The 15,247-nt window shown below is 55.9% G+C and overlaps 1 protein-coding gene across 2 annotated transcripts; it reads left to right on the forward strand.

The window, feature by feature from the left end:
- The first annotated feature begins 353 nt into the window (after positions 1-353).
- rnf19b (ring finger protein 19B) lies at positions 354-14,572 on the forward strand. 2 transcript variants are annotated; one of them, XM_029248380.1, is made up of 10 exons: positions 354-486; positions 4,816-5,924; positions 8,517-8,716; positions 9,919-10,063; positions 10,853-11,015; positions 11,191-11,305; positions 11,439-11,579; positions 11,676-11,865; positions 12,015-12,149; positions 12,332-14,572. In XM_029248380.1, exons 2-10 carry the CDS (start codon positions 5,284-5,286, stop codon positions 12,768-12,770), a joined length of 2,169 nt encoding a protein of 722 aa, XP_029104213.1. In that variant the 5' UTR covers positions 354-486; positions 4,816-5,283; the 3' UTR covers positions 12,771-14,572. The 2 variants fall into 2 exon arrangements, with proteins under 2 accessions (XP_029104213.1, XP_029104214.1); XM_029248381.1 differs by lacking the exon at positions 354-486 and having other exon boundaries at positions 4,766-5,924.
- Positions 14,573-15,247: the final 675 nt, after the last annotated feature.

Here is a 15,247-nt window from a genome sequence, read left to right on the forward strand (position 1 = left end):
TCGACCAGAACAGAAGCGCAAGTAGTAGAATAATAAATCGCGTCGTCGCGTTCCTGCGGCGGAGCGACAAGCCCCGCCCACCGCGCCACGAGCCCTCTGACTCAGTCACGGCGCCTCCGTTTTACGGGAAAGCGGTACTCGACAAGTGAGAGAACGCCTCGCACTTTTACTATGATCTGTGGCAAGTTCTGCGCTTTCGATTCCCACCGTTTCCTCCTGGGTCGTGACATCGTCCCTCGCGCTGCGGGAGCGCCCGCCGGCCAGGGCTGTGGTGACACCGCGGGGCGGGGCTTCCGGCCAGTCTGCGTCTGACGTCACGGGCCGGGGCTTTCCCCCATGACGTCAGCGAGAGGGGCTCAGATCGTCCGTCCGCGTTCGCGGCTCCAGGCGCGGGAGAGACGCGTAGCAGATTCATTCGAGCGGAGGAGGAGCGACGATCACAAAAACATCGTCCGAGTGCGAAGTGGGAGCGCGCGGGTGGAAGCGGTGAGTCCGGTGCGGTGCGGTGCGGTGCGGTGCGGTGCGTTGGGGTGGGGACGGTGATCATCATCATGTGTTCGCTCGTCGTGTAGCCTAGCAGAGCTGTGTGTGTGTGTGTGTGTGTGTGTGTGTGTGTGTGTGTGTGTGTGTGTGTGTCTGCGCTCGAGGACGTGATGTGGAACAACACATATAAAACATGTCAACGTCAATGTCCGCGTCCCTCCGATCAGCGTGAATTTGGGACAAGAGCGCGCGCGCGGAGTGAGTGACAAGTCAATTATACCTGCAGCGTGACACACAGCGGCCGGTGGGGACCCTCCACACACACACACACACACACACACACACACACACACACACACACACACACACACACACGCACCGGATGGCTCGTACACGTCCAGGGAGGATGCGGGACACGGAACCGTTGAGCATCTCCGCGTGGACAGCTGTGTACCAGTGTAATACCGTACTAGTAGTGTACCTTTGTAGTACTGTACCCGTATAGTACTGTACTAGTGTACCACTGTAGTACCGTACCAGTGTACTAGTGTTGTACTGTAGCAGTGTACCAGTGTAGTGATGTAGATAGTGACATGCACCCCCCCCCCAAGAACAGGCCCGGTCTCAGTCTCCCCAGAGGAAGAGGGGGTGTGGAGGCTCACACACTAACACCAGGGCTCTGTCGGATACACACACACACACACAGAGGCCTACGACAGTGACCCTGCGTCGATGGCAGAGTGACGTTCAGAACGTCTCATCCCCCCCCCCCCTTGCCGTGACCACGCCTGGACTTCCCCTGGGATGCACGCGGTGGTTTTCGTGCCGCGGTTACCTCGGGAGACGGTCGTCCTCGAGCTCCTGACCTCGTGTCCCTTCGCGAAGCCGCGAAGCGCCGGGCCGCAGGTTCGAAACCCCGGGAGGACGTGGCGGCTGCCAGGCCCCGGTGCCGAGGTTCACTTTTTTCTTTGGTTCATTCGCGTGCGAAACCTGTCAGTGGCCCGGAGGAACGAGGCCCGCTTTGCCGTGATGCTTCCCGAACGTCGTGTTATTGGAGAGCGGCGCCGTACCGCGGTAATCGCTGCCCCACGTGACTCTTTTCTGTGGAAGCGGGGTGGGGGGGCATTCAGGAATTTCTCAGCTCAGTTTCGCTCCCCGTCAGTCCAGAGGAACTGGGCTGTGTTCTGAGAAACCAGCAGTAGAGCAGAGCGCCGCCCCACTCGGGCTGTGGGTGACCAGACCCCCCCCCGACACACACACACACACACACACACCCCCCCACCCCCCAGGGTTCTCGCCTATTTCTGAACATCTCAACTTCCTCTTCCGTTTTTGCCTTTGTCACGTTAAAGTGGCGACTGTGAGGTGCAGCAGCCCGATGGCGGAAGTCCGGCGGGGGGTCGAGACCTTCGGCGCTACGGCAGCGCATCGGTGTCATATTAGCGTTAATAAAACATTAACTGTTATTAACTGACTCACTTGTTCGGGTGGACCCCATGCGTGTAACCGTTCACACGGAACTTATTTTTTTATCGCCAAATTTCAGGAGTCAGAATATAAGTGGCAGAGAAAAAGTGAGAAAGGAAAACATGGGAAATGTATATTTTTAATAAATACATTTTTTTAACCATTCAGTCCACAGGTCTCAGTTAAAGCGAAGCCGTACGGGTAAATCAGGGTAAACGTGTGGCTCAGTTTCTTCCTCTCTGCGCTGTGTCTTGCTGCGGTTTTCCCGCAGTGACCTGGTCCGGTTCTCAGGTTGCGCCCTCCACACTGGACGGGCGCTCTCGTCCCCGAGCAGCATAATCGTGCCTCTCCGAGACACGTAAAGTAACCAAATACTGTATATAAGTAAGCAAAACAAAGTAAGCAGCATGTGAAATGAGCAGAAAATATCCAGTATGATGTGAATGTTTAGTGCTGCCAGCTCGACGCTGACTCCTGTTCAGCACGCGCACTCAGTCCTTCCAGAAAGTTCTGTCCTCCTCTTGCGTCCCCGGCGTCCAAAGGGGCGTGTGTCCAGGGACAATCCAGAGTGTGACGACTTCGGTCCCGTCCTTTGCGCTTCCGGCGAGAGTCGCCCTTTCACTTGACCCGACGTCCATCCGTTCGTTTTCCCGTCCGCCCCCGGCGTCCTCGGGAGTGTCCTCCGGGTGCCGCCGTGGACGACGCACTTTCTTCTAGGGGACAATTCCAGGTCACGGTTTCGCTATGACTCGGGGGGGGGGGGTGTGTTCTGGCCGGGGGGTCTCCAGGTCGCGCCTCACTGCTGGAGTGGGCGGGCGTGTGTGTGTGTGTGTGTGTGTGTGTGTGTGTGTGTGTGTGTGTGTGTGTGTGTGTGTGTGTGTGTGTGTGTGGGCATCCGGCTTCAAGTGCTGAGATGATGTTTCACGTCTCCGTGGGGTCGGAGAAGCGAGAGCTTTGCCTACACACGCTCTACGGTCCAGCGGAACAGGGCCGAGTGTGCGTCTCCGTGCACCTACACACTCTGCAGTCTTACGCCTGGCAGAAGATTCACAGCAGGGTAATTTTTACTGTCTCAGTTCAGGGTAGGTACTTTGATTCAAGACAGAAGTTGAGAGTTGAACCAACAACCAGACTGCAGAAGCACTATATTTTTTGCTCTCAGTATGTGTTTCCCTGGCAACGTGTGTGTGTCTACGTGCGTATGTACTTTTTCCGTACGTGCTTGTGTGTGTGTGTGTTTGTCAGGGGCCAGGAGCCTTCCCATCTCGCAGGGCCCTCAGCTACCACTCGGGACTTGGGTACGAGACCAGCCGTCCTCTTGTCTCCCTCCTCCATCTCTTCTTCCTGCGCTCTCCCTCTGTTGCACAACCACAGGTGTTTACTCTGCTATTTACCCCATTATGGAGCTGTTACATGTTCATGGTGGGCGATGGAAAGCGAGTCAGTAAACCGTGGCACTGGAGGCCCAGATACACCAATACGGCATCACCTCGAACCCTCGGTTCCTTGGAGGAAGGAAGATGCTGCGTTTGGTCCTGAAACAAGGTTTTGTCAGATTTCCGCTCGGGAGTCACGTGCGTCTCCATGACAACGCAGTGGAAACAAACCCCACGGAGACGACCGCTGTGCTGTGCGCGTCAGTGATGCGCTCGCCGGTACTGCCTTGTCTTCCTCAGCTCGCTTTGGCGCTGCTGTGGGGCGTGGCCTAAGGTATGTCTTCCTGCAGTGTCACGCCCCCTAGGGGCGGGCTCTAGACGCACTCAAATGACATCGCCGTGTTTCCAGTTCTCTCTGCGTACCGTAGTTCTCCACCGTGGTACAGGGTGCGACTCAGATGCCACAAGGCTGAGCTCAGAGCTGCTGCCTTGCACTTGAAGGGCCTGGGTTCGAATCCCACTTCCTGCTGTAGTACCCCTGAGCAAGGGCCTCGAGATGGTAAAAATGACCCAACTGGATAAATGGGTAAATCAGTGCAGTCACCCTGAGGGGTGGCTGACGGTTTGGAGCAGGTTACGCAGCGGATGGCAAGAAGCACACACACACACACACACACACCCACACACACAAAGGTGCTCTTTGGCGGGTCGGCTGCCTGCTGTACTACTGACCCAGAACCAGCGGGTTCATCATCTAAACCAGGGGTGTGTGTTCGTGTTCCTGTCCCTCCCCCTCGGTGATGGCATTCGGTCCCAGACAGAAGCGGTCGCGTTGGGGGAGAAACCAGGGACACGGTCACGTTTGGCTGACGTGTGCGGGACGTTTCGGACGCAGCGGCACAGATTCCGGCTGCCCGATCGTCCCTCCGCAGCTCCCTGCGCCCCACGGCGTGTGTGTGTCGGGTTGCGTCTCTCAACATCTATGTGCGTTAGCGCGCGTGCGTGTTTAAGGAGAGTGCGCACGCTAGTGCCGGAGAATCTGTGTGTGGGTCGCCGTTTGCAGTGCTCGCAGTGAGGATCGCCATGGCAACAGCAGTAGCAGCGCAGTGTGAAGTGGAGAGGGAGCGCGGTTGTCTGTGTGTGCAAGTGTGTGTGTGAGGGAGGAAGAGATGGAGAGAGACAAAAGCTAAAAGTGTGGAGAAAAAGGAGAAGAAGAGTGCGGCCTCATCTCGGCTCCCTTTTTGGGTAAAAGTGTGTGCGGTGAGATGAGCCTGGAGTGCGCGCGCGCATGTGCGTGTGTGTGCGCGTGGGCGCATGTATCGTTGTCAGTTATGTGGCTCTGCACTCCAAGGGTTAATGTGAAACTGAAAGAGAGTGAGCGAGCGAGCGAGGGAGGACGGAGAGGGCGTGGCGGAGGCGGTGCCACTGAGCATGCTCCGTCCGCCAGCCGATCATTTTCATTATCAACTTCCTGTTCCCTTCCTTACAGACGGAGCGAGCGAGCGAGTGAGCGAGCGCACGACTGCCGAGCGGCCCCAAGAGGAACGGAGCCCGGAGAGCCGACGTATTTCCCGCTTTCCCGTTCTTCCCTCTTCCCGTGAAAGGCTTCGACAGGGTTCCCGGGTTCGACGGGCTCGCCTCCACCTGACAGCTCTCTAAATGTCCCAGGGAGAGCGAGCCCTTCGCTCCTGACCGCCGGCGCTCCGTCTCGGAGGCGTCCTGGGCGCCGGGGAGGGCGGCCGCACGCACCTGTTGGGTTAGGAGACGCCCCGCGACTCGGCGATCGCGACGCAGCAGCCACAGGGGCGGTCCGCCGCTTTCTCTTTCTCTTCCTCTGACGCCGGGTTCCTGTGTGCGAGCGTCGTCGTCCCCTGACTGGTTCGTCGCTCTCGGTCAAATTAGAAGTGGGCGGGAGGGGCACGGCGTTCACCGAGGAGCCCCCCGCAGAGCGCAGGAGATGGGCTCCGAGAGGGACTTGGAGTCGCCGCGCTCCTCGGTGAGCGGAGTGCCCAATCCAAAGTGCAGAGGCCCCGGCAAGAGACGGGGTCGAATCTTCCGCAGCCTCTTCCACAGCAAACGGGGCTCCCGGGGGGGCAAGGCGGCTGCCGGAACCCCGACCCCCCAGCAGCTCCAGCAGCAGCAGCAGCAGCAGCAGCAGCAGCAGCAGCAGCAGCAGTCGCTCCTGCAGCAGCCCCCGTCGGCGCCCGCGGCTCTGGCCGCCGCCACGGGCCCCGCCCCCTCCAGCACCGAGTCGGCGGACCGGGCCGAGCCGGCGTCGTCCCCCGGCTCGTCGCCGGGGGGGCCCGAGCTGCTGGAGTGCCCGCTGTGCCTGGTGCGGCAGCCCGCCGAACAGCTCCCGCCGCTGCTGGGCTGCAGCCACCGCTCATGCCTGTGCTGCCTGCGCCAGTACCTGCGCATCGAGATCAGCGAGAGCCGTGTGCAGCTGAGCTGCCCCGAGTGCGCCGAGCGCCTGGCCCCCCGCCAGGTGGCCCTCATCCTCGACGACGCCGCCCTCGTGGACAAGTATGAAGAGTTCCTGCTGCGCCGCTGCCTGGCCTCTGACCCAGACTGCCGCTGGTGCCCGGCGCCCGACTGCGGGTAGGTGGACCTCCGAGGCGGGGGAGGGTGAGAGCGGTTAAGGAGCCGGAGGCGGTGGAGCCGTTTCGGGAAAATTTGTAGCCTCTGGAGGGAGGGGTCATGTGTGTGTGCATCGTGGCAGGGTGGTCACAGATGTGCGGCGGCAGTGGCCTTCTCAGTAAGGGGTGGTTGGCACAGTGCGCGGATGCGGCGAGGGATGGGCTGCTGCGGGGTCGCGATCATGCTAAGGAGCACGTGTAAAAACGCGGGTCCCGACAGGGGTCATTTTGACTCTTTGTGTCTTTATTGTGCCTGTGCACATTAAAATGTGTGTTTACATATAAGGAAGATCAGAGAGAACTGCCTTGGGTTGGGACAGCACTGGTTAGCGTGTGTGTGTGTGTGTGTGTGTGTGTGTGTGTTTAAATAAGATTAGTGGGGTAGGGGGGCAGTGGGTGGGTCCGATTCCTTCAGCCCTTTGTTGTGTCTGTTAATGTAGCCCATTGGGACCCAGAGAGGCCCCACCCTCGTATGGCCATACGCACGCACACACACGCGCGCACACACAGGATCATGTATCTCCGCCCAGTGTCTGGGTAACTGAGGTCAGCGTATTGATCCTGCGCATCGACCCTCATCATGGGTTGGAAAACGGGTTAAAATCCATTCAGTCTCAGTGTGCAGTTACTGCAAACTAAAACAAAGAGCTCATGCATCACTGATGCACCCCCCCCATAAAAAGTGTCCGCTGTTCTGTTCGTGTGTGTGTATGCTCTTAACGGCCATCTCCCCGTGCCCTGTCCTCCTCGCGCCCAACCAGCAACAGCTCTGTCCGATTGACAGTTTGCAGTGACCAATCAGAATCTCCGAGGACCTTCGGCTTATTCCCTCGGCTGTCAGTTGCTACGGCGACTGGGATGCAGTGCGGAGGAAATGTTGCCGGGGTAACTAGGATTGGGGTTTAATTAAGGCAGTTGATACGGACTCGTTGGTCGTGCGTGTGTGTGTGCGCGTACAACATTCTCAAGTCCTTCATCACACCTGAAATAAGAGTTTGTCACCAGAACTGCGTGTGAGTTTGAAGTGAAGCTGCTCTCCAGGGCCGCCGTCTGCGTTGTCGCCCGCCTCCTCGTCTTTCCGGGGGCACCGCGATCGCAGGTTCGAGAGGCTCGTCCGGCACGAGCCGCAATCGTTTATATACAGCAGCGCTTCTCACGCGGACGGATATGTGCGGCAGCCAAACGAACCCAGAACGTGCAAATGTAATTCCTGTGTCGTACGGGGGCTCCCGCAGCGTCCAGGTTTGGGACAAATGCTGACATATGTACATTAACATTTACTTTTATCCAGAGCGACTTGCAGCGTTAAACTACCTGCAACTATTTACCCATTTATACAGCTGGGTAATTTTACTGGAGCCATTTAGGGTAAGTACCTTGTTCAAGGGTACGGCAGCTGGAGGTGGGATTCGAACCTGGGACCTTTGGGTCCAAAAGCATCAGCTGTAACCACTACCTCACCAGTTGTCCCCAAATCCACATAAGGGACAGGAGGAGGACAGATAGGTGTAAAGGACGTGTAAAGAGCCCTTTGTACAGCGGCGCTGGTGGGACAAAACCACCCTTTGTGCTCCGTGATCAGCACCTTAATTACTGAACCTTTCAGTGCTTTTCAACAATTCATTTCTGAAAAAATTTTTCCGTTTTTAATGAATTTGAATTTGAAGATTTTTGGATTATTTTATTATAGATTAAGTAAAAGCAGAAACGTGTTTGTCATAAAAATTATAACCGTTATTGGGCTGATGAATTTACCAAATGATACAGTTTTTACAGTATCGATTTAGGTAACTTCCTTGATCAGTGATACGAGAGCAGGAAGTGGGATTCGAACCCGAGTCCTTTGCACGAACCGCATTCTGACTGCTGTTGGATTTCGGTTCGCAGCTCAGCGGCGCTACTCGCTTTGAGCTGAGCCGGGTCTAAAACCCTCCTTGATTCCGGGATAGGCATCAGACTGCCGCGACTCTGACCGGCATTAACGGTTAACGAAGGTGTGTGAGAGTCGCTAGAACCCAGGGCCTCGATCGCTGAACCACACTGCGCCCCGAGAGGCTGCCGACGAAGACGCAGCAGGAGACACGTCATGAAGAAGATGATGACTTCAGTAGGGACCCTGCTGGTAACTGTGCCATTAAGGGCTCCAGACTTAACAGCCTGACGGAGTCTCGCATCGATACGGCGTCGTCCCTCCACCGCAACGCTTCGATGTAGCCGAGCCGTACCTCCCTCGTACCCGTCACCTGGCGCGCTGTTTACCGACAGCAGGCTGCGGTGTTTCGCAAACACACTCGGAGCTGCTCTCCGTGGGTGGGCTGTGGCACCTGTAGACGAGCGCCAGGGGGACGGAGGCCAAGGGAGGCGGCGGTAGCGGCGGTAGCGGCGGTAGCGGCAATGGCGGCGGCGTCCCGCCAGATGGGCTCCAACCCGCCCGCGTCGTCTCGTCCGTCTCGGTCAGCTTCGCACTTGGCCGTCGAGGGGGCGCCGCTCAGCGTTCCCTGTTAAACCACACATGCCGCCGCTCGCTGATCGTCTTCCTGCAACACCCACCCAGGTTCGCCGTGATCGCCTCCGGGTGCGCCAGCTGCCCCCGGCTCGTGTGTCGGAGGGAAGGCTGCGGGGCCGAGTTCTGCTACCACTGCAAGCAGGTGTGGCACCCGAACCAGACGTGCGACTCGGCCCGCCAACAGAGGGCGCTCTCGCTGCACGCCCACAGCAGCCACTCGCCCAGCTACACGCAGGAACAGGGTCCCGGTGAGTGTCCGCACGGCTGCCCATGTGGCTCATCTCCCTTTCTTTTCTGCAATAAGAGGTGTCTGCTGCTGTCCACAGAGGACTCGCACTGCGCTGCTCCTTCCTTCATGCCGGTCACACTAGAGTTCTATTGCCACATTACTGAAACGTGTGCCGTGAATGCGTCCTTGCGTGTCACCCCGAGGGTCTGCCTGCCCTTCTGTGGGTCTCCATGTTGGTCCAAGTTGCACTTTTCCTTCTCTGGGTTGCCAGATTGGAGACTCTCACCTTTTCCAGTCAAACCTCAGCACTTCTGGGATGGGGAGATTATTATATTGTACTTGACAGAGAATAACATCAGAGATTTAGCAATCACATTTTGGAACATTTTGTAAGTCAAGATCTATATCTGTCTCAATCGCTACACCCCAACCAGACCCCTTCGTCTGTCTACTTCTGCTCGCTTGGTGGTCCCGCGCACGAAACGTAAAGCTCGGAGGTTCTCGGTTCTGGCTCCGTTGTGGTGGAATGACCTCCCCCTCTCACTCAGAACTGCTGAAACTCTGTCTACCTCACCTTTTCCGGACCCATTTCGCCCAAGATCTCTCCAGCTCGTGTACGATGTCAACGTTTATGCACCGTAACTTTATGATCATCCCCAGATAAGCCTTTACACAGCCGCTACGCCTGTATTGTATGTAAATATTTGTGTACCTTATGAAAAAAATATTAGGAATGTGATCAGGATTCATCTATTCTGAGTTTTGTGCACCTACTCGAGCGATGAACATCAGTGCGTCAAATGGAAAGTAACAAACTAGGTTTACTTAAGAATCACATGTCTGCAACGGTGTCTCTTTCTCCTAATGTAATGAATAAATAGTATTTTCTCTGAGATGTATACTGCTTTGGAGAAAATCGTCTGCTAAGTGATAAATGTAAATGGAAATCTGTAACCCACAAGGTCAGTTTATTCACAGATTAACTTCCTGAAGAGTCTTGGATTTAACTGTAATAAATAAATAAAAAAAACTAAGACTCACTGACCTCTCGAACAGCAGACACGGGCTGTAAAGAGGTCCCACGTTAAATTCCCGTTATTCTGGGTGCTCTTTACTGCCATCTGTTGGCTTGGAGGACAAACACACATGACGTTCACGCAGAAATCTTCCAATGGAAAAGAGACTTTCACTTTGCATGACTCCGCCTCCTCCCGTCTCCAGCCGATGACATCAAGCCTTGCCCGCGCTGCGGCGCCTACATCATCAAGATGAACGACGGCAGCTGCAACCACATGACATGCGCCGTGTGTGGCTGTGAGTTCTGCTGGCTGTGCATGAAGGAGATATCAGACCTGCATTACCTCAGGTAGGGAGGGGTGCCCCGCTTCCATAGGTTCCGTGAGGTCATAGGTCACACTGAGGGTTCTTTACCCCTACATGTTGTATTAAACATCAGAAGGTCCATTAGTCAGACTGCTGTGATCGCAAAGTCCAGTAAAGATAAACTTTAGAGAAGCCAAAGTGCCCGATGGGACAGTGTATGGGCCTCATGTTTAGTCTCCTGGCTCCTCCCATCATTTTTTGTTCGGGCGAGTTCAGGCCCCACGTCAGGTAAAAACTGGCGATCGCCGCAGGGCATTTGACAGCAGCGCTCAGTAACCTTCCACTATCACCGTCTCCTTCCTCTACTTCTGCTCCTCCACTCATTTTTCACAACGGTCATCCTTGCATAAACCAGCCCGTTCTGTGTTGTCCAGAAGCCATCGCCTTCGATAATGTATCTGCTGTCACTTTCGCTTCGGCTGGGTTCACTTGTAAGGACACGCTTCGGGAACGCTGGCCTCACTTCCAAGAAATCACGATGAAGGGGCGTGGCCTCAGACTAGTGAGGGGCGGGGTCTCTGATAACACTCTGGAGCCAAGCAGAGGGAATGAAAGGTTTTACATGCGGTGACGTAAGCAAAACGAAGCCGCCATCAGTCAGGCTCTCGCAGTCACACGCGCCAGGTTTCGTAGTCCTGTTTTGTGTGAGAATGATGCCGTTTTTTTTTTTTGTGACTAATGAACTGATTCTATAAGAGCAAAGAAGTAAAGAAGCTTTTCTCTCCTGTTGTCTGATCCCTCTTTCTTCTCCTCCATGTCGTGTCCCCCCCAGTCCATCCGGCTGCACCTTCTGGGGGAAGAAACCGTGGAGCCGTAAGAAGAAGATCCTGTGGCAGCTGGGCACGCTGATTGGTGCTCCTGTGGGCATCACCCTCATTGCTGGCATCGCTGTGCCCGCCATGGTCATCGGGATCCCTGTGTACGTGGGCCGCAAGGTGAGTGACGTGGCGAGACCGGCGGCGATGTTGAGGCAGGTGGCCTTGAAGGAGAGAAGTTCTACGGCTCCACAGCTGTCCAGCTCACCGCATGTCGCCATCCTGCTGCTTCTGACGCCCAGACGCTCAAGCAGATAGGAACGTTCACGTGACCCTCTCTTTGTCTGGGCCTCAGATCCACTCCCACTACGAGGGGAAGAAGACGTCCCGTCACCGGAGGAACCTGGCCATCACGGGCGGCGTCGCACTGTCCATCATCACTGCTCCCGTCATCGCTGCCGTCAGCGTGGGTGAGGAATAGCTGCAGATGAAGGTTGCTCTATAACCGGCGCAAAACCAGCTGGAACCCAGAGCGGAGAGCTCCGCTTCCCGGGCTCCTCTTCGCAAACTCCTGCGGCACTGACCGAATGCGTCTCCCACCAGGTATCGGTGTGCCCATCATGCTCGCATACGTGTACGGGGTGGTGCCCATCTCCCTGTGCCGGGGGGGCGGCTGCGGGGTGAGCCGGGGAAAGGGCCGCGGTGTCCGGATAGACTTCGACGAGGATGACGGACCGATCACGGGTGAGTAAGGCTACGGCCATACATGTTCGCAGGCAGAAAGGCTTCGCTGTTGGGTGGGTAGCTGACCGTGCGCCACTCTCTCCGTCGCTCCATCAGTGGCAGATGCCTGGCGGGCACTGAAGTCACCGAGCCTGGGTGAGAGCAGCCTGGAGGGTGGGGCCAGTGGCCTCAGCACCACTTCGCCCAGCGAGGGCCTTTCTGGGGCCCCTGGGGCCCTGGGCGACACCCCCCGCTTTAACACCCTGGCTGGAGGGGCCTTAGGTGCCAGAGCAGGCAAATACAGCAGGTACGGAGGCAGGGAGGGGCACTCCTTCTGACTGCCGTGTCCCCTGTATTTCACCGTGTTTCACCGCGATCGCCCGTTTCACTGTATCCCAATGTGCTCGACGGCGTTCGGCTGCGTTTCACCGTGCTGCATCACTGCTTCCGCCCCAGGCTCGAAGTCCAGAGCCGGGATCTGGAGAAGGACGGAGCGCGGAGGGAGACGGGCAGCATGGGTGCTGCCAGCGACTGTGCGAGCACCCGCGGCATGGCGGGCTCCATCGCCTCCTCCTACACGCTGCCCGACAGGTGAGCGAACGCCCCTCCGCTGACTTGACTGTGCTAGAGGTGACGACGATAATGGCTCGTTCTCGTAACGAAGGCAATGACGGCAAAATGCGGTACTGTTGTCGTCATCGTCGTCCGATGAGCTCCCACCCTTTGCTCTGCAACGCTGACCCATGTTGTGATCACATTCTGCTCTTCTGTAGAGAGTGCACCAACCTGGAAATTCAGGTGGACATTGAGACCAAACCAAGCCATCTGTGTCTGGCCAGCGAAGAGGACCTAGCCCAGCCTCCTGTTACCATGGCACCGGGTCAAGGGGAGGAGCCTCAGGACTGCAGCTCACGACGGGGCGGAGTGATGTCAGGCTCCTCCCTGGGTCTCTCGCTGGAGCCGTCGCTCGGCGAGGCGCGTCGGGACGCCACGCTGGCACAGCCCGAAAGTATTCGCAGCGACCTGGAGATGTCCGACACGCAGTCGGACGACATCGCCGAGCTCACCTCCGATGACGGCGGCGACTCCCCCCGTCCCAAGGGCTGCCGGGGTCCGCCTCTTGTGTCCCGCCCATCTGCCCCGCCCACCTGCCGTGCTCCACCCCCTTCAGACAACCTGCGCTGTCCCGATAACATGGTGCTGTATGTGTGAAGGGGGCACAGAGGAGGGAGCGAAATGTTCCCGCAGATCAAGTGTTCAGAGCTCCTTTTCCTCCACAAGTCGGTTTATTTTCTTTTCTCTTCAACATTCTGTTTGATTTGGTAGACAAACTCCATCTCCTTCCGCTCTGTACCCGTCAGTCTCTCTGTACGGCGTCCCTCCGCAGAGCTTTTTAAGGGTTCTACCTCTTTGGGAATCGGCGCAAAACTTTTTGCGAACTTCTCGATGTTGCAAAAACGTGAAGAAACGCCTCTTGCCACAAAACCAGGCGGTTAAAGGAACCAACTGACGAAGCACAGCTCAGTGGGCTTCTCCAGCGGGCGTGTCCAGAAAGGCGCCGCAGGGAGCCATCGGGGTCCGCTCTGCAAGGGAATACTTTTGTCAGTCGTGCGAGTTAATTAGTACCGAACTGCGAACTGTACTGGCGCACATTTTTATTTCATTTTTTATTTATTTCCGAGCAACCGTGACAACTGTATTAAATGCCGTATGCATGAGTCTGCATGACTGCGCGGTTGTGCGTGAGAGGGTGTGTGTTGCTGTCTCGCCAATACAATGGTTTGTTTGCACAGACACTGTATTAAGAGAGACCCCCGCCCCAGGCAGGGGCCCGCGGCCGACGGAGCAGTCCCGGGGGGGTGGGGTGGGTGTCGCACAGTACGGGACGACTGACCGGAAGCCGCGCACTTTGTCACGCAAATGACCTGCCTTACAGAACGAAGCGATGCACAACGCGTGGACTGGCCCTCTGGCTGTTCACCCACTGACACGCTGTTTGTCGTGTATCCTGCTAGAACGTTAGCTTGCTTCTCCATCTGTCCGTCCGTCCGTCCGTCAGCCACGCCTTCCCCCGGAATCGCCCTCAGGTTTGGAACACATGGGCGAAGAGAGCGCAGAGAAGTGGAACGGGAGTCGTGGGGCCCCCCGGGACCCCCCCCCCGCCGCAGGGGCTCTTGCTGTAGCGCGGCTGCGGTAGCCGGGGGCCACGGCGGCGTGGAACAGCCCGATGGTCGGAGGCTGACTGTACGGTTGAGCCACTTCTGAGCAGCATCACCTAGGCAGCGCGGCAAATGGATGGTGCTGGGGCCACTTAAGCACTTTACCTTAGTATTGATTGTCGATTGATAGTTCACTGCAATATCGTATGTTTTTGCTTTTTCATCACATGGTATTTTCAGCACAATGGAATAATTACTGGGGCTCAGGCTGAGTCTGAAAAAGTGTTGTTTGTCATGCGTTAATCTGGTTAACGGACGCAGCTCACGTCCCTGGGACCTGTCTTTAATTCCCCCCGCTGCTGTACTTCATTTTCGGTTGCCGCAACGTGCCTCTTCGAGGGAATTTTCGCTCACGGTTTCTTGTGTGGTCTTGCGTCGGCCGCCCGGACTCGGGTCCGTGCTCACGTCCGTTTTTCGTTGTCATCTGGCATCGCCCGGTCTGCTCCGTTCCTGCGATCCACTTGCGTTTCCTTCTGCCTGTGAGGACAATACATGAATGTAACTTAGATTTAACTCTTCAAATAAGTGTACTACTGCAAAAAAGAGAAAAAGAATTGATCTGTTAAATATGTGTGGATAAATAAGTTATAAATATATAAATAGCAATATAATATAATATATAAAAGAATATAATACAAAAGTGTATTTCCTGGAATTGTTTTTGTATGCGCTTGTCTGGGTTCTGCCCTTGGGACTGGATGGAGGCTCCAGGCTGCTGGGAAATAAAGGCATTGCCCTGTTACGCCACTCTTTGGCCGTGTTTGCACTGGGAGGGACGCAGCTGGGACACACAGGCACACAATAATAAATAATTTTATTTATTTAAATAAATCTGTCACACGACAATAAATCATTTTGTTTATAAATAAGGATCTCAAAGGAGACCATTTGTTGCCCAGGAGCGCGGGGCTTCTGCGCATTTTCCCACGTCACAGAGTTGCAAGGAGAAGTTGATGAACCCTTTGAAATTAGGTATTTAACACTGAGATTGTGTGTTGTTATGACCCAGTTGGAGAGGAGACCACATTTATGAGGAATGAATGTAGAAATCCTGGTAATTCCAAATTTCCCCTTTCTACTGTCTTCTCAGCAGTGTTTATTGTTGGCTGAAGACACAGATCAGCCTGTAAATATAAACCTATATGAAAATGAGACATCTTTTTGCTTTGAATAACTGCCAGTCCAAACACACAGACCACAGGCAATTTAGTCACCGCTTTACACTTTTCACCCCAAGTGATTACACTACAGTACATTGAGCCACTCATCTACACAGCTGAGCAACACACTCGCTCTCACACCTACTGTGAGCAATTTAGAAGAACCTATTCACCTGAAACAAGTTTTTGGACTGTGGGAGGAAACCAGAGCACCCAGAGGAAACTCACACCAATACTGGGAGGACAGAGAAACTCCACACAGTAGGCTGGGGTCAAACCCATGTCCTCTGGCACCAGCAAGGTGCTGTGA

This window comes from Scleropages formosus, chromosome 23 (assembly GCF_900964775.1).
Source record: "Scleropages formosus chromosome 23, fSclFor1.1, whole genome shotgun sequence".
NCBI lineage: Eukaryota > Metazoa > Chordata > Actinopteri > Osteoglossiformes > Osteoglossidae > Scleropages > Scleropages formosus.

Coding starts and splice junctions, on each gene's coding strand:
- rnf19b (XM_029248380.1), top strand. CDS start 5,284: ATGGGCTCCGAGAGGGACTTGGAGTCGCCGCGCTCCTCGGTGAGCGGA. Junction 8,717..9,918: donor CACGCAGGAACAGGGTCCCG/GTGAGTGTCCGC, acceptor TCCCGTCTCCAG/CCGATGACATCAAGCCTTGC. Junction 11,016..11,190: donor CTGTGTACGTGGGCCGCAAG/GTGAGTGACGTG, acceptor TCTGGGCCTCAG/ATCCACTCCCACTACGAGGG.